The sequence below is a fragment of the Harpia harpyja genome, chromosome 6, assembly GCF_026419915.1.
Source record: "Harpia harpyja isolate bHarHar1 chromosome 6, bHarHar1 primary haplotype, whole genome shotgun sequence".
Taxonomy (NCBI): Eukaryota; Metazoa; Chordata; class Aves; order Accipitriformes; family Accipitridae; genus Harpia; species Harpia harpyja.
Window position 1 is genome coordinate 57,206,618 of NC_068945.1, and position 21,449 is coordinate 57,228,066.

The 21,449-nt window shown below is 38.6% G+C and overlaps 1 protein-coding gene across 5 annotated transcripts in view; it reads right to left on the reverse strand.

The window, feature by feature from the left end:
• GSAP (gamma-secretase activating protein) overlaps nt 1-21,449 on the reverse strand; it is a 47,868-nt gene that overhangs the window by 16,722 nt on the left and 9,697 nt on the right. For all 5 annotated transcript variants that reach the window (XM_052788954.1, XM_052788952.1, XM_052788956.1 and 2 more), the window contains 15 exons: nt 21,316-21,404; nt 20,833-20,902; nt 19,674-19,720; nt 17,676-17,780; nt 16,677-16,736; nt 15,958-16,001; nt 14,255-14,340; nt 10,559-10,636; nt 8,212-8,289; nt 7,650-7,742; nt 6,145-6,362; nt 5,780-5,849; nt 4,992-5,074; nt 4,280-4,333; nt 188-313 (listed from right to left, as the gene is read on the reverse strand). In XM_052788954.1, the coding sequence (XP_052644914.1) occupies nt 188-313; nt 4,280-4,333; nt 4,992-5,074; nt 5,780-5,849; nt 6,145-6,362; nt 7,650-7,742; nt 8,212-8,289; nt 10,559-10,636; nt 14,255-14,340; nt 15,958-16,001; nt 16,677-16,736; nt 17,676-17,780; nt 19,674-19,720; nt 20,833-20,902; nt 21,316-21,404 (1,301 nt within the window). The remainder of the gene's footprint in view (nt 1-187; nt 314-4,279; nt 4,334-4,991; nt 5,075-5,779; nt 5,850-6,144; nt 6,363-7,649; nt 7,743-8,211; nt 8,290-10,558; nt 10,637-14,254; nt 14,341-15,957; nt 16,002-16,676; nt 16,737-17,675; nt 17,781-19,673; nt 19,721-20,832; nt 20,903-21,315; nt 21,405-21,449) is intronic.

Genomic DNA, 21,449 nt, shown 5'->3' on the forward strand with positions numbered 1-21,449 from the left:
GTTTAGTTTCTCACATTATTTTAACAGAGTAAGACTTACAGGCAATCACCTTAGAAGTAAAATGACTGCAAGTCTTTGCACTTATCAGGTTCCCATTTCTTTATCCTCAAAATAAAAAAAGCAAACTCTTCCATGTTGGGCTTTAAAACATCCACTTCAGAGGCTGTTTCAGTGCACGCATATTTACCTCTTCTGAAAGGTTACGCCATTCCCTCCTGAGCACATTACTGTAGTAATGCAAGTGTGGTTCTGCATACTTCACACTCTCCAAGTTTGAGTTGAGTTTCTCCCAGAAGCCTTTGGAGTTTTGGAACTGCAAAGTATTGTAGGGAAAGTATGAATACAGAATACAGGCTGCACTCTTAAAGAAATACCTAATCACCCTCCCACTAAGTGATTGGAAAGAACTGGTTAATGTAGCTTCATAACAATCTAAGTGAAAAAATTTAAACAAAAGCAGTTACACTATTTTTTCCCAGTACTTTTATTCCCTTGATCTGACGGCAGGGGTAGCACTTAAACTTGAGGTCAAGATTTGGTGCCTGTAATGCAGATACTTTGCCACCTTAAGATCCTTTTAAGTCACTGGGAAGAGATGAGTACTTGTAAGTCATAATTCATCTGACCTATTTCAGATGTTTGGGATGGGATGGGAAGAACTGCACCACAGACTACAGTGGCCATATTGTCTAGGCTTCCCCTGACTGTAAAAGGAGCCTTAGGCAACTGACTTAGATGTAAATGTTTACATTTGGTCAAAAAAATCCCATTGCCGGTTTCTAGTAGTTCCAAATAGAGGAACACCACCATGATCCTGCCAGCTGCAGGCTGCCACTATTTTCAAGCTGCACTAATACTTACATTGCAAACATCCATTTGCCAACCTCATGAAACAGTGCCTCATCCCAGAAAAGAAACAAAATCCAAACATTTCCATAGCAATTCTAAAGTCTTTGACTCTAATGCTGAAATTAATTTAAACTCAGCTGTGAACAGACAGGAGGACAAAAAACCAAACAAACACACACTGGCTTCTTGGACTGGGTATAAAGATTTGAAGCTGCTGTTTATAAGGGGGGGTGATGTGATCATTGGTGAGGAAGAGACGAGATTAAGGCAATTCTTTTTGGCAGTTTTTAAAAACAAGATATGGTACTAGCTGTTCTTGCCCCTCTTTATATACATTTATCTCCCAATACAGAAACTACAGTAGTGATATTTGAAGGAAGAAAAGGTTGATTTCACAAAATTCCTCCATCTTGCATTAATGCAATTAACATGTTGGATTTTGCTCTCTCCCCTACTTTTCTACAAAGACAATAACTTTAGAAGAAAACCTCAGAAGCCTTTAAAACCACTTCCTACTATAAACTACAATTTGCCAAGGAAAATAAATTGCAGGGAGTCAATCCTGCCAGCCACTTCCCTTTTGCTGCCAGTGATGATTGTCACTTTATTGTTGTAGCTGCAGAAGAGAAAAATAAATCTCTTTTTTGCTTCATGTTAGTTATATTTAGCAGCTGGAAACTAGGAGTGCATATGGCACCATATGTTCACCCTGCTGGAGCTAACTAACAACCTACTACTGCAGTAGGTTCCCTAAATGTTACCAATATGAAATCAGAGAAATATCAAGAATATAGCATAAGGGTATCATCTAGTGACCAATCTATGCAACTACGACAGCACCACTACTGCAAAACTGCATTCAGGCCACACTGGATTTTGTTTGATGTGTGGCAGGGGGGAAGCAAGACAGCAAGTTTCTTTCATATATTGAATCTGTAACAGGAAGTGGTAGACTTCAGAATTAAAAGCAGACACCACTGAAAACCTGCACTCTATTAGACCTCATTAAAAAGTCAAAAGTTGAAAATAAAGTATTATTTTAATGAAATCTGTTATTTCTTGAGGATCATCAGGGCAAGGACTAGAAAGAGAAAGCTTCTTTGTCTTACACAGTGCTTATTTTGCAGACATTTCTGGAGAGTCAGGAATTAATACCTAAGCATGAACACGTAAAAAACATTGTATTACCAGAAGTCAAAGCAAGGCCTTACCAGATTGCAACCTATGAAAAGCTCCCATGAAGCCTTTCTTAAGTACTGGTTTTTTAACTGAAGACAGAGAGGTCTCTGCTATACCCCTCTGAAAGGATGCAGGGTAACAATGACCTTTAAGAGGTGTATGTCCTCTCCAGGGGAACTGTAGTGCTATGTCCACCCAGCAGCAGGGGTATTGAGAGAGCTGTGTAACTACCTATGTAGCTGCACAGGCAGCTACTCCTTAAAACATCACTCTTCACCCCAGTGGCTCAGCACAGCATGAGGGAGAGGCTGCCTTTTCCTGTGCTGATCTCTCTGACAACTGCTTGCAGTACACATTTTCACTCTTCTCTTGCACCTCCTCCTGTTTTCTTCCCTTCCTCCTGCCCATTCCTTCTCCCCTTCTGATCAAGCCCATTTGCACCCCTTTAAGTTTGGTTTCTGTGTTTAAAAGGAGAAAAAAAAAAAAAAAAAAAATCAGACTCATATTAATTGCAGTCCTTATGTAAAGCTTTTTGACAATTGGACTGACTGTTCCCCCTTTCTCACAGACTCTCTCAATACCTCTTGCCGAACAGGAATTTAGTGATAAAAATACACCTGTTACCCAATAGCACAGATTTTTTTGTGAATATGGACATAGCCCTCCCAAAGGCTTTTAACAATTCACAGGCTCAGAACTCACAATTCAGAACTCCAAAAAGCTTCTCAAAGCAACAATTCACCACTGTTTCTGTGAAATGCCATAAAATCTTTGCAAAAGAAATACTACTTGTAGGATCAGATTTGTCACCAGGGTCTGACTTGTAATGCCGACAACACACACCAACTGAAACACCAACAACTGACCACTTGGAACTCAAGCCATGGTGGGTTTGTGTCACTGGAGTGGTACAGAGCAGCCAAAGCACTAAACCTTACCCTGTGTACTATCATCTTTGTCCTCACTCAAGAGTCAGAGCAATTTGCAGTCAAAAGTAGCAGGAAATATTTGTCTTTAGTTCAACTCTGACCTTTTCAATCTGTTTAGGTTTCAGAGAGAAATAGGAAATGAGTTCCACAATCAGGAAGTATAGCTGCTAAAGGCATTTGCCCCCAGGGGCTTGAGGTTCAATCTCAGACAAATTAAAGGCCTGCTAACTTTGACCCGAGTGAATTACAGGGATTATCTAGCAACAAATTTTCTCAAGATCTGATTTTCCCAGGTGTCCCAGCTCTCAGGGCAGCCTTCCCAAGCAAAGCATGCAAAGCCCAATTCCCTGACAGCAGTCATGTGAATCTGTAGCAATACAGCTGTGATGCACTGTTGCAGGGTGAGTGAGCAGTGGGTAATTTCACTGATTTTAAAAGATTTTGTGAACAGTGAAGGTTTATAAGCTAATTATAAGCACTGGGGAGGAAACAGACTCTCACCTCTTTAAAGTGCTACATGAAACAATATTGTCATGTATCCAGAGTCTACTCCCATGTGCTGCTGGTAGTGTTGCGTTCAAGCTCTGACTCTTCCCATCAGCCCTCCATGACAACCTGCTTATTAAAAGCCTCTTTCAGATTTTGTAGGGGAACACTTAGGAAAATTTCAAGTATTTCTCTAAACTGGAGCCGAGGGAGTGGAATAGAAGATGGGAAGAATCATTCATGTTGTTTTCAACGGAAAGTACAATTTCCTACTCAAACAGCATGTGCTCCCCCCATCCAGCTCACCACCTTTTCCAGTCCGTGCAGGAATTTGTCTAGATTTAGCTAGCCAAAGCCCTGACACCAGTGCAATCACAGGATGCTCTGGGGAAAACAAAGCGAGAGGGTCATGAACCATTGGTAGCAATGGCAGCACAATGAAATATCCCTCAAAGTGGAGATACGTAGAGATATGTAGAAATCCTACATGTCCGCTGTGCCAAGTTAACAGCTAACAAAGTCACAAAATGAAAAGGTATCAATCAAATTTAACAAGAATTAATTCTTGGAGGATCTTCCCTGTTGAATGGAAGAAGTCTCTTCAGGAAGGGAAAAACAAAACAAAACAAAATATCTTTGAGCTAGCAAACATCAGCCTGAATAACTGATATTTTAGTAAACGCATAAGCCATTTCAAACAGGGCAATTTTGCGTTCACCCCTATTTTGGGATAGGGCTGTGGGGACACTGCTTCAGTAGTATTTAGCACACCCTCATCCCACCAAAAAGCAGCTCCTAATCTGCAAATACAAATGTAGTTTTATACTGGAACCTACCTCTAACACAGGTAGAGAAATAATGTCTGTTGCACATGTTACTCCAGGGATAATCTATAAATACAGACAGATTATAATAATTTAGCATAAAACATGGGCCTGTTTGGGTATCTAAGTGAATCTCCATTACCCATTTCCTTTGTGAAACTAGCTAGCTAGCTAAAACCATACATTCAGTTTTGCCAACAAGAAATATGGAAGATGTTTCTCTCATTCATCTCATTTAAAAAAAGACAACATATTAGAACAGTGTCAGATCAGAGAAAATAAAATAAGCTATTTGCTCTAACTGTAGAGTCTTGCCTAAAGTTATTTTACTTCTGCAAACTTACTCATAAATCTTACCTCTACTGATACTGTTTGTCTTGGAAATAACTGCGTGATTTTGCTGGTTAAATGTATTCTGTATTCATTATAAACCTCATATAATATGCAACAAATTAATACCTCATTATGAAAACTGAGAGATTTAATCATCCATTCCATTATAGTAGCTGTTCTTGTTTTATAAATGCTTTTATTTGTTGACAAAAAAAAATCAACTCATGGAAAACACCACTAAGGTTAAGACTTGACAAAATAAAATGGGCATAAAGCCCAGATATGGATTTATAGTACATCTACGAAAAGGTATGGCATACAAATTAAAGGCTGTATTAAGGGAGAAAACACAGACTCCCTCTAGCTATTAAAGTACCAGCTGTTATCTTACCCCACTCCAGTCAAGCAGTGACGTGTAGGGCAAAAGTTTATCCAGGTTGTGAGTTTCTGGACACATTCTGCAGTACAGGGAGGCTGAATGCAACATAAGAAGACTTATAAGGGCAAGATTGTATAGAATATTAGTTAATGAGAGCAGGCTTCACAGTGAGTTCCTCGTCTAACACTTTTTTAGGGACAAATCCTGCTGGTATCTCTGAAACAGTTTCCTCCATGGTGGAACTGGTCCCATTCTGTGCACAAAAGGAGGAAGAGAAGTCCAGATGGCTGCAGGGCTGGGTCAGCTGCTTGGCTACAGCTCAGCGCTGCAGGGGTCCTTTGTACAAAGGCTCAGGGCACAGGACATGCACTGGCTAGGCTGAGGAATCAACTATTAGAAGAGAATATCATGATATGCCAAATCCTTATGAAAAAACGGTTTGGGCTAGGCTAGAGATTGGTTCCTCTGCTCCAATCTCAATTATTTACATCCCAGATATCCAAGACAGCAGCCAGATGGAGAATTTGCTCTCCAGTGACCTAAAATAATGATAAATCTATTTGTCCCACTAGACAGAAGAATGCATTTGAAAAGCTTTACTGCCAATCTGATTTTGAGAGATCTATGTATCCTATAAACTACTGATATTGTGTCTAACACCACAAAATGGAGGTCAGCTAACATAAATCATAACCAAAAAGTGTGGAAAGGAGAGAGTCAGTTTGTGACATTGTGGCTTCTCTTTCAGCCACAACTAGGGTATGCAGGAAAATTCAGCATGCAGGAAAAGAAATACCTACCGATGATAAATTCTTGAATGGGGTCAAAAGAATGACATGTTGACAGGTTCTCAGAAATCCACCAAATTATCTGTCAGAATGAGAACAGGTGAGTTTGTCACATCTCTCTGCTTAAGCATGTGTTGTAAGAGACTATAGAAACTTTGTTTTCAGTAGTAAGACTTTGCATGAAGTAGTGATACAGAGATAAATGTTTTCAGGACAGCCTTGACCAATAAAGCAGTTCAGGCAGCCCAGCTAATGAGGCTACTGCCAAAACATGTGAATCAGGACTTTTCTTCTTTGGCTGGTATCATTCATGCCCTGACGCTGCTTTGTATACGACATCAGTCACTGAAAAAACTTAGAGGAGGTTCTTTTCTCACCTGCATTTCCAAGTCTTCTGTGTGTCGGAAGTATAACAGGGCACAATGTAGAGCTGCCAATCTCTCGCTGTCTTGTTTGCTGTTCTGCAGGAACTGTAGTAAGGCGCTGTCACTGATGCTCACAGCATACATACTTCCTACGTGACAGTCCAAGACTGTTGACATGAGTGGGGATTGGATGGAGCAGTTTTGCAACATGTCAATTCTTGCATCCTCACCTGAAGAACATTGGTTTGAGAATAAAAAGGACTAAGAACATAGAATTTGGCTGCTACCAGTATTTCTCTTAAGACTCCCAGGTCCCCAGCAGTAAGAAACAGTCTGCCTCTTGTACTAGCTGCCCTGGTATTACGCTGAAGAGGAGGAGGAATGGTGCTGGCTGGGTAAAGGAAGTAAATGAGGATCACAGTCCATACTCAGTTCTCTCCTTCCCTACTGCTGAAGCGGAGAAGGTGTACAGACTTGAAGCTCACAATGCTGTCAGAGGACAAATCAGAGTACATAGGATGGAACAGAGAAGGGCACAAGGCTAGTAATAGAGATGCAACACTAGAATTTGCACCTAAGCGTATTGGTACAGTTCAGAACTGCTCACAGGCAGAATCATGATACAAACTTGTATTGGTGGATCTCTTACCATCAATCCCAATAGCCAGAACAGGAAGGTTCTGCTCTATAGTTACTGATTGAAGTATCAGATCAAACCCACTTTCTTTATGCTAGTACTAAGGTTCACCACCACAGTACTATACAGTAGGATTCCAGATCCTTTGCATCAGAGAAATCAGGCCCACCATACAACAGTGATGCTTTCCACTCATTTCTAGCAGAATAGTATTTCATTATGTATATACAATAGGTATTAACTTCCTGTGATGCTGCCCCTGCAGCCCCAGTTCCCACTACTTACCTCTCCTTCACCCAATCAGAAGAACAGATTTCTGTTTTCAAACAAAGCCCCCCCCTTCCAAAAATAACCCACTTCCCATAAAGACATGTTTTTTGGAAATGAAATAACGTGCCTCTCAGATGAGACTCTAAATCAAATTGCATCAGCCTGATCAGGTGAAGGAAACACAGATTTCCTCTCCCCACACCCTCCAAACACACACATTTACAGCAACTCAATTGGAGGAAGGAAATGTAAAATCAAATTTACATCTCCATGTGAAATTTGAGAACAGTGGAGGACCAAGAAGCATGTGCAAAGATGGGGGAAGGGAAACTATGAAACCAAGGCAAAGAATTTCGAATTCAGTGAAAGGTCTTCTTCCATTTCATAACAAACTAGAAGTACATAATAGATGAAGTATGAAATGTCACTTCAGATTCTCTTTCTAAAATGAAAAGTGGCAAAAATGCCATTCTTATTTTTTCAATGTCTCTCCTTCTTCAGAACACTGTGCAATAAAGCAATTGTTGAGACATACAACTTTCATGTAAAGAGATTTGAACAAGTTTCCACTACAACAATAAAATTACTTCAAGCAGCAGTCTTACTATACCTGTCAGAAATAAACTATAGCACAGCAGGTCAGGATGCTCAATATTCAGGAGGTGCAGGAACTGGCCAGGCAAATAAGCAGCCACATAATAGTCTATTTAAAGAAATAACAGTGGTCAATTTAGCACTTGTTCACGTATTTGCTTTAAGATGCTGCTTCCCATGATTCTCATCTTGGCCCACTTCTCTCTGATGGAATTGATTATATCTAGGAAATATAAAAGGAGTTAATTAAAAGCTGCTGTTGCATTAACACAGGAAACACTAGCAATACATTTGGGTTTCCAGGGGAGGATTCAAGAGGCTTGAGACACTCAAGAACTCAGCAGCTGATCTCCAGAGCAGATTCTGAGGCAATTTCAGAGGAAGTTGCTTACTAATACTGAGGTATTGCAGTATCAAATGCCAAATATAAAAGTTAAGCAAAAAAAGGCAGCAAAATAACACAACTACTTAAAGTCAAGAAAAAAAAATCCTTTCCTTCTAGAGAATGGTTAGCCATTTGTCTCCCTACTGGGGACAGAGAAAGGCAGTCACACAGGGAAGTAACACAAGTAACCTACCAAGATTCATAAAAGCCACTTCCTTCAATTGATGAGATTCTGTTCTTTCTAGAGAAACTGTAAAAGTTTTGTTGTAACCTGGGGAAAAATAATAATATTTTTAAAAAACCCAAACAATAAACACCATCTGTTACAAGCCAAGTATGACTTTATAGCTAGAAGCTTCAGCAGGCCAATACACCCAAAAAGGGATATTTTAGACTGTTTTATGGGCTTGTCTGCAGAGACAGATTTACTTCATCCTAAACAGAATTGCTGCATACTTAGTAGACCTGCACCCACACAATGCAGTTCTTTAGTATGTGGAAACTAGCCATGCACTGCACAGCCTATGCTCGTGTTTAAAGAAGCATTCCATCCAAGAGCAAGCTTGTGTAAAAATACCTCTCCCCCCTCCTGAAAAAAAAAACCCAAACACAAATCCTTTATGTAGCTGTGCTTCACATGTTGGTGATCTTTCAACTGCTTTAAAGGATTTCCAGATTGTTTATCTGCATGCCCTATTGCTGTAATTTAGTTCAGCTCTGTTTAAACATAGGCTAATTTCAGACCTGCTGTGTTTGTACGGGCTTTGCATCAGCACAGCTGTTATTTTATTCTAGACTTGCACCACACTACTTCTGGCATCCAGCAAGAATGACATACAGCCTTCAAACTTCCTCAATCTCTGAGAAAAGCTGAAGATTAAAATAACTAAAGGAGACAATGACTGGCCTCCAAATGTCCATGCTGCAATATCCTAAAAGCTGAATGGTGTCATGATCAGGATGCTACTTAATACTGCATGAAAATTCAAGATAAGATGATAGACCCACAGTTTACAGGACCACCAAGGAAACAAGTAGATCATGAGCCATACTTCAGCCACTCATCCAGGACTTTGATTCCTGACCCTAGCAGAGAGATATGCTTTATCTATGCTGCAAAAAAAGAAAAATGAGACCTCAAAGACCAACAGCAACACTACAGACGAAGGAGTATCTAAAACAAATAGTTTTTCACACAAGATACTGACTGAAGTTTGCTTGCAATGAGTCAGTATACTCATGATCACCACCCTATTACTTGCCAGTGCCAACACATGCAAGCTAATACCAGCACTGCAGAATACACCTGCAACATTGTGACTTTTGTGTTTATGCTGCATCCAGTAATTGCTTTAAGGGGACAGGAAGCTTCCTTCCAAGTTTACAGATGCTACAGCACAGAATGAACTCCTTACATGTCTCCAAAATGATGCTTATGGACCTGATATACCGCTGCTTCTGTGGGTCACCTCAGGACCAGTCTTAAAATTCTCTTGTACAACTGATGAATCTTACATGAATCCACAAACAGCTCTGCACCAAACAACTCCATTCCATGAAGGTCATTTCAGATGCAGCTGGTCAATGTCACCATATTTATCCTCAGTTTCCTCCTGATACAGATAGGGATGTACAAGGGCCATGGTTGGCTCCAAGCAATGCAACCACCCTTCAGCTACACATCAAGTACATCTGGTGAAATCAGCCCTTCACAGCAGTTACAATGCAGGGTGCTGCCACACCCAGAATGGACTTTTCCAATTTGTTAATGCCTTCAAGAACACAAAAATGCAGTTCATTCAATCCCACAACATTCCAGCAGCAAAGCAACATGTTAGTGCAGCTCTGACATACAAAGAGTTTCCTGACACAAGAAGGCAAACACTTTAAGTACAACAGAGGTATGTTGTCCACTTGAACAGTTACTCCAAACTATGCAGCTTCTCAATTGAGAAATAATTCGCCTCTCTCCTCCATCTATCAAACGAGAAAGATCTTGCTAATGACAAGTTTTATTCTGATCAGAATAAAACAAAGTTCTTTATTCAAGGAAAAAAAAAGGTCTTAAAACTAAGAGCTAGAGCACCACTTACATAACAACTATTCTTACAGTCAGCGGGTGTTGCACCTCTGGCTGTGAAAATGACATGTTGAACTGGAATTCTAAACAGACATTCAAGCTAAGAGCTGTTGGCTCTATTTCCCATACAAATGCCTTATGGCACAAGTACAACACACCTTCAAGCTCCCACAGATTTCACTGATGCTTGTGCTCAGCATGCTGGAAAGTCTGGCTAGAAATAAGGGACCAAATTAATAGCCACTCACAAGGCCATTGGAAGCTACCCATTTAGCATCAGGCAGGAAGTCTACAGCAGGAAAGTCAACTTTGCAGCTGAAGGCAGCTGCTGTCTCTAAACACCAGCCACAGTAGTTTGTCTGCAGACTTTAGTAGTTACTTGTTTTGCAAGGCATTCTGTGTCTCTTTCAGCAAAGTGACATTCTCCAAAATAAAGCGTAACTTAACAGGTTAATCTTACCTTTATGTAAAAAATATATGGAGTACCTTATTTCATCAGGAGTATCAGAGGCTAGACTACAACACACACACAAGCCTCCTAAAAAGACAAAAAGGGAAAAGAAAATTGACTTGTCCACCTGAATACCTAGACATCTTTACGCTGCACAAAACTAAATCAAGACTGTTTCAAATTAGAAACTAAAAATAATCTCTCAAAAAAGGGAAAGATTACAGAAATATGTATTACATATCTCTAACCATCATTTACCTAGCAAAACACAAAATAAGAGAGAACAGAGGAGGCAATATGGCACAATAGAAACCTGGGTTCTGACATGGCCAGTTCTTCTCAAGAAGTACATTTTTAGCCCTTCCAAGTAGAAATCATGCTTGCAGCCAGAAAACTGATCAAGCCTTTCTCTCCACAGACTGCCTCAATCTCTAGATATTTTCTGTTCAGGGACTGTCAAATATGCACAGAACAACATAGTAAAAACACAGTTTGTTTGCTTTCTAAGTAATTTCATATTGGCAGCAGCACGATACACTACTAGGACTTTCTCATACTAGAAATGATAGTCACTACTCCCCTTTCCAGCCCAAAGAGCTGTTAATTCCTTTTTTAGGAGAAAAGTCAGTCCTTGGCACTAATACAGATACTGTTCTATAAAAAACCAAAGGTTTATGTATACAAAGTATACAGAAAAAGGCACAAAATAAAGGTTTTTGTATACAAACTATACAGGAAAAGGCACAGTACGGAAAAAGCACAAGTACAAAAAAAGCACAGCTACCAAGGTATTTTACTTGGTTAAAATAACTAAGTGCACCAAGCGGTGCAGGGAAAGCTTGTTGTCCTATTGCACCTATAAGGTAAGCGTTTCATGCAAAGGCAGAACCAGGTCTTCCACACTATCCATTTCAAAATCATTTGCAAACAGTAAGAGCTGTAGCTAAATGCCACAAGGTGAGAAGACTCACATGAAGATATATTTGGATGGACTCTTATCTTTTCCGAAATAAAAGGGAAAAAAGATCTCAACCACAACAAAGTAATAAAATAAAAAAAAAAAAAAAGAAGGAAGCATTTAAAAATTAAGTTCTACTCATACAGGGTAACAGCAAGTTACTAGATTCAGCAGAATTACGGAAAAAAAAATTACAACTCTGCCACTTGATAAATAAACTTCATACCACTGAAATTGTAAGAGTCCCCAATGAAGACATGAAGTTTTACCTAGGAAACTTTAACTTCAAATTCCTCATTTCTGTTCATGCAGAAGCATAAGACACGAGGCTGTACCAACACCTCGACATGGCGTCTGAGCATCACAATTCAAATACAACATTGCACCATAGCATTTTGACTAGTTGTACTGGCTTAGGAGTGATTTGCCTCACCTAACTTCAGCCATCCAAACATCTCTCATTTAGACTCCTATACAGAAAATGAAGAAATATGGACAGAAGCAATCATCCTCTGGAGACGCCTATTTCTCTCTATAAATATAGTCCAGATGCTTAACTTTTAGGCAGGTAAAGTTAGGTGACAGTAATCCAGGGTTTATGTCATCTTACTGCCTGGGTTTTTTTTAATACCAAGCAAATTTAACCGAGAAGAACTTCTAAAGCGCTAAAAGAAAATGTAACAGCCCAGTGTTGTTTAAATAACCACTGAATTCTTGACATACAAAGTTAATTCTGAGACTAGAACTGCTTGATCTCAGCTAACCTAGAAGTACATAGGGGGTTTTATCTGGAGACATTTTGTCTGTGCTGACTATAAGGAACAGAATTACTTTTCTTCTACTACGGAAGTTTGAGAAAGGAAGAGTGATTTCATTCAGTGTTCAGATTGGCAGTAGCCAATAACAGTTTTATTAAATGGGAAATTGCATGGAATATTCCATTTTGAAGTTACGCCAATTTTTCTTTGCCAGAGATGTCCAAATGGTACAAATAGGGATATTAGCATTAATATTTGAAGCATGTTAGCAGTTCCACAGAAGGCATAGTCTGTGCCCCAAAGAGCTTGCAGTCCAGTTTTGTAAACCACGACAAACAAGAGGCACAAAAGGAAACTAACTTTAGTGCGATTAACCACAGTGTTCTTCGACAACTAGATACAGTCTCAGCGCCAAAATCCTTTGCTCCAAACTGTTAGTTACTCAAAATGGGTTGTGTAAAATAATCCTCGGTTTCAAACAACATTCAATGAAAAGCCACATAAAATCTCATCTAGTAAGTGTATTTGTCCAATTATGTGTTTTACATTAACCGCAGTGAAAAGCGCCTATGAAAGGTTCCACACAGAATTTAAATACTGCATGGCCAGAGAGAAAAGAACATTTTACTTCAGGGTAACCAAACAGCTGCCTTGTTGGAGGAAGACTGAATTTCATCCTAAACTAAAAGGAGGTGCTTCAATCTGAACAAACCCTAGAGAAGTATAGGTTTAAAAGGAAACATATATATACAACTCAATAACATTTTCCATTATTGGACAGGGTGTCTGTATAAGAAGTAGTCTGTCTTGCTAACAAAGTAGCCTAATCTACATTTGGTAGATAGAAACTTGGCTTTCTCCTATTTCTAATTCCTTCCCTCTAATCTTTATAAGTGTGCTGTCTGTATCGGTAAGTAAAAAATCCGTGTAAGGTAACTGTATTCCACTTGATTTGCATTAATGGCCATTTCAACGCAACTGGCAAATACCTCGGCAATTCGTCCATGTGCATACAGCGCGCCTTCAGAAGTGAGATGTAAAGCCACTTCTGCAACATGTCATATCCCTGTACAACTCTGTAGACTATTCAGAAGTTAATCAGATACAATCTCTGCTTGGCTGTATGGTCTAATTTAGAAGCTGAAAATACAGGCATCTCTGATGAACAGTTGCTTCTTGAGACCAGTTTTTAATTAAAAAAAAAAAAAAAAGCTCATGGCATGCATTAGGATGCAGGGAGACTCCTAAATCCTAAAGGTTTAAGGTACATTTTAGGTTTAAGTTTAAGGAATCATACATATACTAAACCCTTAAGTATCACATACTAAGTTTAGTATCACATACTTGGACCTTCTAAGTATCACATACTAACAGCAACATGAAGCTCTTAGAATCTCTATTGCACATGCTCCCTTTACGCATAGCCACTCTGTAACACAATTATATACTATGTCAGATACACACACAGACCTAGCCAAAACCTGCCCTGAATTTACTTTTTAATGCATTTTTCATCACCTTTAACATTAAATTGCTCTAATGTAATACATAACCATGCTTTGCTACCACCTGTGCTCTGAAACTAGCAGAAAACGCTACAACGTTAGACTGAGATATTTTACCATACAAGCGTGTGATACCAGTTCTTTGAAGATGGGCTACCAGAAAATTTCTGGGTGACTGTTTTATTGCTGGTGTTGATATATAAAAGCCCAGGTACTCTTCAGCTCATCTTGGAATGCAGCTCTCAGAAGGTAAAAAAACTTAATAAACAAAATAGTGCACAGTTGCGTTCTCCCTCTCCTCACAGTTACGTGTCAAGTATACTCTAAAGGAATAAAAATCTCAAACATACAAAAAAACCCATACAAACCCCCCCATATATATATATATTTATAATGTCTTACAAAGAAATTTAGTAATCAATTATGATTACACTGCATGGTAATTACTAGTGGAGATTATTTTGACAATACTTGTATTCATTACCTGCTTTACTTGTAAAAACCTGAAGATTCAAAGACTTAGATGCAACATCTTGGTCTTGACAGTGATCATATCCAAAATTCACAAGTCTATGAGCAAATAAAGATCGCTAAATAAATCACTTCTTCATCCACAGATTCATCACAACACAGATCACGAGAACAGTCACTATGTAATCAACACATACTAATTAAATTATAATCAAATGTTTTCTAATGCAAGTTAAATTATGGTTTAACCAATCTGCTCAATGCTGTTAGAAATGAGAATCCCAAGACTGCACACTGTTATCAGAAACCAACAATTTTGATTACACCTGAAAACTTCATAGTCACTGCAGCATTGTCGAACCATTCCTATACTTTGAAGTGAAAGCAAGTTCCGATGAAGTACTGGAAATTCTATCATTCATCATATGTGAGAACTCAAAGGCTTTGCAGCCTAACTCTGCCATTCTTATGTCTGGAAAGCTACATTTTAATCTGCAATTAAGCACACTAATTTCAGCGGAAATGCTTGAAAAGGAGGCACAAAAATCACACTCACATGGTACTTGTTATACCATGACATTCTTCTTCAGTCTCGTGCTGCCTGTGTTTTAATGGTTTTACATATCTTTAAAATCTACAAGTCCTACTTCTGCCATGCAGAAGACGCAACAGAAGATTGTAGTCAGTAAGCTTTGGCTTTTTTGTTAGGTTTTCTTTTGTTTGGTTTGGTTTTTTTCCAGAAAGGATATTGATCCTGTAGGGATTTTCCCCTAGGTCTTCTCCAATAGCTTTGGAAAACAACAACAACAAAATTATAGCATTGAAGCTTTTACAAGTGTTGGATTTTTTCAGTACTAACCGCAAGAGGATACACTGCCCCTTCAGGGCAACCTGCATGTGCAGTAGCACCACACTGAACCTTCTGCATAGCACCGAGACATTCTGAGAGCCACAGTTTGAGCAGGGTGGAACTCAACTACCTTCAGTTATTGATACCTGATCTAGTAGCTTTGGCCTCCCTTTTTATTCATAACGAGAAACAGGCCCTTTTTGAACATAAATTCAACTGACTGAAGATAGATGAGGATGAGGTGAATTACGACTGAGAGTCAGACCACCCTGACTAGTTTTTCCTCAATTAAAAGGGAGCCTTAAGGAGACAAGCTCAGATGCAGTCATGTGCACAGTAGACACAGAATCAGACTAATCTTAGCCTTTGAAAGTGCAGGCTGCCTGGAAATAGCATGCTGGAAGAGAAAAGAGTACAGGCAGTGTCTCATAAGCTATAAAGAGGAGCTACTGGTCTGGTTAACTGCCCAGTAAAACATGTAACAGCAATTAAAAGTGGAGAGCTTCCCTTGACAGGAATTTTGACATCACCACTACGACATGCCCTAGATTAAAACAAATTTTAATTTAAATAGGTACAGAATACTCAGAGGAAGGATGGTTTAACCTATAGCTAGCTCTTCAGACAATTTTTAAGAATGGCACCAAAAAGCAGTCAAGGATTAAATTACATTTTTCAGCTGACCCTGATGAAAATGAGAGGAACTGGAGGTTTGGACACAGTGTTCATAGTATTTGTATGTTCCAGTACTATGTAGGCAACTGCAAACAAAGATACTGTGGTTCAGACACAAATTTTACTTAGGTTTGTAAAACATTATGCTATACATTAAAAGAAAAGCAAAACAAAACATAAAACCCCCTTACTTTAATTGCGTGTCATTTACAGAAATATCCAGGTGTGATTCCAGCTGTTAACCAAAAATGAAAACAAACCTGTTATTTAGTGAGGTCAGTATATTATGATTAATATTTCAGCCCAGTAAAGCATGTCGAACTCATATTTCACTAGATTCAACATTTTAACAAAGTTTATTTATCGTCCTCTAATCACCCCCCAAAACATAAAAGAGATTCTTTTAAAAAAAAAAAGAAAATAAATTGTGAGATATTTAACCTCCTGCATTAGAGCAAATTTCAGCCACTGGGACAAAAGCCTAGTAACACGTTCAACAGTTGTAATTTTTATGTTCTCTTCTCCGTACTTTCACCATGACAGATTTTCCTGTCTCACTTAAAACTGACACAAAGTTAGTATGTGGTTTCTTTGTCTAGTGCATTTGATAACCCTGCTTTTCAATACTTGAGTGTAAGATCAACATAATGTCATGAATGTCACTTCTAGGTCAATAGCTATGCAATTCCACTGAAGTAACCTTACCGTGGCACAATCTGAATCTGACTGAATATATTCTTGAAAAGAATACAATGCAAAAAAAAAACCCAAACAACAGGAAAACAAACCCCAGTTTCCCTCTGCAGAAGTTCCAAGAACAAGACACTGAAACAGATCTCTGTATCAGTGCCTAGAACACATAATTACATCCAACTCAAAACCATTGTATAATAAAATACTAATGACTTACTATTGAGTTAAAACTTTCATCAGGATAAAACTGGACACATTTTAAAGTACTCCTTGATTCCTGGAATTAAGAGGATGTATTTTGTAACTGATAAAATAGAAAGCATATCGTATAGACTGAAAAGTGACTGGATACTCCACAGAGTTCTACACACTCAACCCACTTTGCTAACAAATATGCAGAACTTAGGGGACAAAGATGACTTTAAAAACCACATATAACCCCCCACAATAGCACTATGACATGCTTCCTTCCTGTGCCAGATCATTATCTGACAATCATCTATAATTGCGTGGGCCTCCACCTGAAGCACAGCATTACATGTCTCAAATACACACACATATTCTAGAAAGTTAAAAAAATGTTTTCCGTAACTACCTATAAGGCAAAAGGAACAGTATCTTGTTTTGGTCAGTTCAAAAAAGGTATCTCAGAAACAAAAACAGGAATACATTTCTCCATCACAGTTCACTTCCTGATGTTTCCTAACACTCATATTTTTGGTGGCTAAGAAGAGTTAAGAAAAATCAACTTTCATTTACATAGAATACATCAAGTGCAAATAGTCTGCCAGTCAAAACAAAAAAACCCTAAGAGTTTCAGCATTTCTAGCCAAGAACCCGCCCTCATTTAGTCACTTAGTAAGTCTGTATACAACATACTTTCTACATGTGAATTTTCTAGATCAGAGGCATTATACCCATGACAGTTTTTGGTAGATTTAGATCCTTTTGAATAAAAGGCCTCTTTAAAGCCAAAAAACCTAACAAACCCACCCTTTTTTATAGAACGCACTGAGACCACCAGTCTTCTTGCAATTTACTCTACATAAATACCAGTTAAGGCAAGTCTAGCTTTTGCTTTAGGTTATTTGAGGCAGGAACAAGACAGACTACTATAATGAAAAACAAACTCACACTATTATTACCCCACACACTCAAAAATTTTACTGTCATGAGACAGGCAGGAACAAAACTACTAGAATCACTTTCATCTCACCTTTGGAACAATGTAGAAGAGCCTTTGTTCCATCATATCCCATTGTGCCCAAATGAGATCATCTGCAACTCTGGCTCTTGGAAGCTGACCTGAGTTTTGAATCACCTAAAGGGAAAGAAAGAACATTAGAAGTCATCAAATAAAGTTCTGCAACAATTACGCACAGTCTGTGCTTTAAAGAGAAAAGCAATGACGCAAGAGGCACAAATAGTAAGGTGCTTAGAGGGAATATGCTACTTGTTAGCTGCACAAAGTCCACCTTTGTTGTGTGCAAGGTGCTCATTTTAAAGAGATCAGGAGCACAGTTTTCAGGGTATACCTACTATGAAATATTTTATTTGAGATTTCCTTGCTTGCAAGAAATTCACCAACCACTTAAGCTGCTCAAAGTGAACAAATTAAAACAGACAGCACTCTTCATCACAGAGAAGTGAAAACGAGTGAAATGCCACAGTCATTCAGAACCAGCTATGTTAACTATTGAAGGAAGACGCGTTAGCTACAAAAGGGATTTCTGTCCAAAGTCTCAGCCATGTGATAGAGAGTACTGACACTACGGAAAGGGCTAGAATTGTGGAAAACTGTTGGGGTTGTATAAATGCACTCTTGAAAGATGTAGGGAGATTCCATGTCAACCAAAACAAATCTGTTTGTTAGAAGGACAGCAGATTGATCTGTTTTTTCTGATTACACTCTTTGTCTTTACTCCATTACTGTAGTCTAGCATATAAAATCCATCTGCTTTAAAAGCAATGACAAACTTTGAGAAAACCATGAAGGACTTCAAAGTGACTGAAAATCAGGACCTTAACTTTTTCCTTACAAGCCTACACTTGTCTCCATAAAGCAAAACATTGGCTTTAGTGACAATTCTTTACTATATTAGTGTCGTGGTTTAACCCCAGCCAGCAACTAAACACCACGCAGCCGCTCACTCACTCCCCCCCCACCCAGTGGGATGGGGGAGAAAATTGGGAAAAGAAGCAAAACCCGTGGGTTGAGATAAGAACGGTTTAATAGAACAGAAAAGAAGAAACTAATAATGATAATGATAACACTAATAAAATGACAACAGCAATAATGAAAGGATTGGAATGTACAAATGATACGCAGTGCAATTGCTCACCACCCGCCGACCGACACCCAGCCAGTCCCCCGAGCGGCGAATCCCTGCCCCCCACTTCCCCGTTTCTGTACTGGATGGGACGTCACATGGTATGGAATACCCCGTTGGCCAGTTTGGGTCAGGTGCCCTGGCTGTGTCCTGTGCCAACTCCTTGTGCCCCTCCAGCTTTCTCACTGGCTGGGCATGAGAAGCTGAAAAATCCTTGACATTAGTCTAAACACTACTGAGCAACAACTGAAAACATCAGTGTTATCAACATTCTTCGCTCTGAACTCAAAACATAGCACCGTACCAGCTACTAGGAAGACAGTTAACTCTATCCCAGCTGAAACCAGGACAATTAGATGTATGTTTATTAATAATAAGTCTTTTAAGCAGAACATCCATAATTTGTTGAAGACAGATTCATGTTAAAAACAGGAAAAGAAGATGAAGGGAAAAAGAGATTGGAAGATTCACAGTACTTGGAGTGTATTTAAGTTTTATGTCTTTTGTTTGTTTGCTTGGTTTTTAAATGAATCCTTTACTGGGACACACAGACTCCCAAAAGGGAAAGTTAGGAAGGTGATACTGCAAAAATTTTAAATGGTTTAGAAAGATTTATACACTATGTTTACTCCCAACTTCTAACACCCAGACACATTCAGCAACAAACAAAAACCAATAAAATGAGAAACTTTCCTCACAGATTACATGGTATGCAGGTTTTTCAATCAGCTTTGTGTTTAGCTGCATAAGTTGCCATACTATCAATACTTTCAATATACTTTGTGTTGCCCAAGTATACAACTACAAAAACAGTTAAAATTACAAATGTTTAAATTTTCAATTAAAGCAAAAAACCTCAAAACCCAAGATTTTTCAAGTCTTACCACTTTGTATTCTTCTTCTGCAACATGAATGTCAAATTGTTCAATATCTTTAAAATATGTAAAAAAAAAATCATTACAAACATACATCTTTATATGTTTTTATAGAGCTCATTAAACAAATCTCGCCTCTTGGAATGCTATAAGAACACATTAGGGCCAGGAAAGTTCAACTCAGTGTAAGAGGAAATCTGTGATACATGAACACAGGTGCCTATGCAGAGACCTGGACCCTCTTCCTTTACTGACCTGAGGGTGGCTTCAGCCATACCACCCCTCTGGAAACAGTTCTCTGCCCACATCACCACAGCACCGTCAGGGAGAGTGCTAACTGAAACATGCCAAACCAAGCCAAGGAGCACACTTACAAAGAGCATGCATAGCTGCATGCCCGTGCCTGGGACTACACCCTAGCCCTGTTCCACTTCCTAGCATGAACACCACCTCACGGTCCTTTCCCATGCAAAATTCCTAAAAGTTATTGGTAGTTTGCCTGTGCGAAGGGTGCAAGTTTCACCCAGCAGATGGTATAAATGTTTCTGATACAGTTCACAGCACTATGTGAGCGTATTGGGATATGAACTCTGCCCACCCAAGTCCAGCTACCTAAAGGTTGGTGTCTCGCTTAGCGGAGAAGATGGGCCTCTCCAAAGAGATGGGAAAAGCAATCTCACTCTGTAATAAGACTGAAAGGTAAAAGGGATAAACAGCCTTTGCCAAGTATCCACCTCTATCCATTCCCTCCCATTAGAATAGGCTGAACATGCAAAGTTAGCTGAATTGAAGGAACTATTATCCTATTCTTATCCCACTTGTCATGCGTTAAATCACAATCCATCTCTCATAGTCAATTGACCTGCTCTGAATTCATATAGACAACTATAAAAGTCTATTTCAGCTTTTTTAGAAATAAAGATAACTGATGAATGCATGAACTAAGCAAGTAATTTCAAAGCTGGCCATTCTGCTAACATTGAAAAAAAAAAATCCCATTAAATTATACAGTTTTTAAAAGACATTTGGACTACCCAGAATAGCTCATGCCCTTTTTTTTCCCCGTTGTTTTTTTTTTTCTCTCCAATAAAAATCTACAAAAAATATAATCTAAAACGGTCATCTTAAAGTAAAAGAATGACAATGTACTTTCAAAATATTAACTCACATTTATCTTCTGAAACTAGCAAGAGGCGACTCTCTGTAGAATTAGTTCTGCCTTCAACTGGATAAAGAAACTATACAGAAAGTTTCACAGAAGTAAGTAAATAAACAAAGTATTTTAGAACACTTATCTAAAATGTGGGGTTTTTTTAAGCTGGATATTTACATATTTTTAAATTAAGAGAGGCACACTAATGATATTTAATTAATAAAAATAGCTATTATTACAGACTAATAGTCACCAATCACTATAATTGCAAGCTTTGGAGGATTCAAGAGAAATAAAAAAGTAGCCTTCATGTCAGAGAAATATTCTACATCAAACATTTTATGATGTTTCTAATTTTTTTCATTCAATGAAGAAACACAGGCACACCATCTCTGTAACAGTTGCAAGATAACATGCGATATTTCTGCACTCAACCACTTTTTCTCTCTAGCATAGTGGATTAAAAAGGTTTGTATTTAGATTAGTTGAATAATTTACCTGTACTTGAACACAGCTATCCACAGCCTTTAGGACTCTCACATTATTAATGGGATGAATTTCAATTAGCAAGGTTAAATACTTGGATACTGCAAAAAGAACATGTTTTAGATAACATTCTTTTTTATACACAA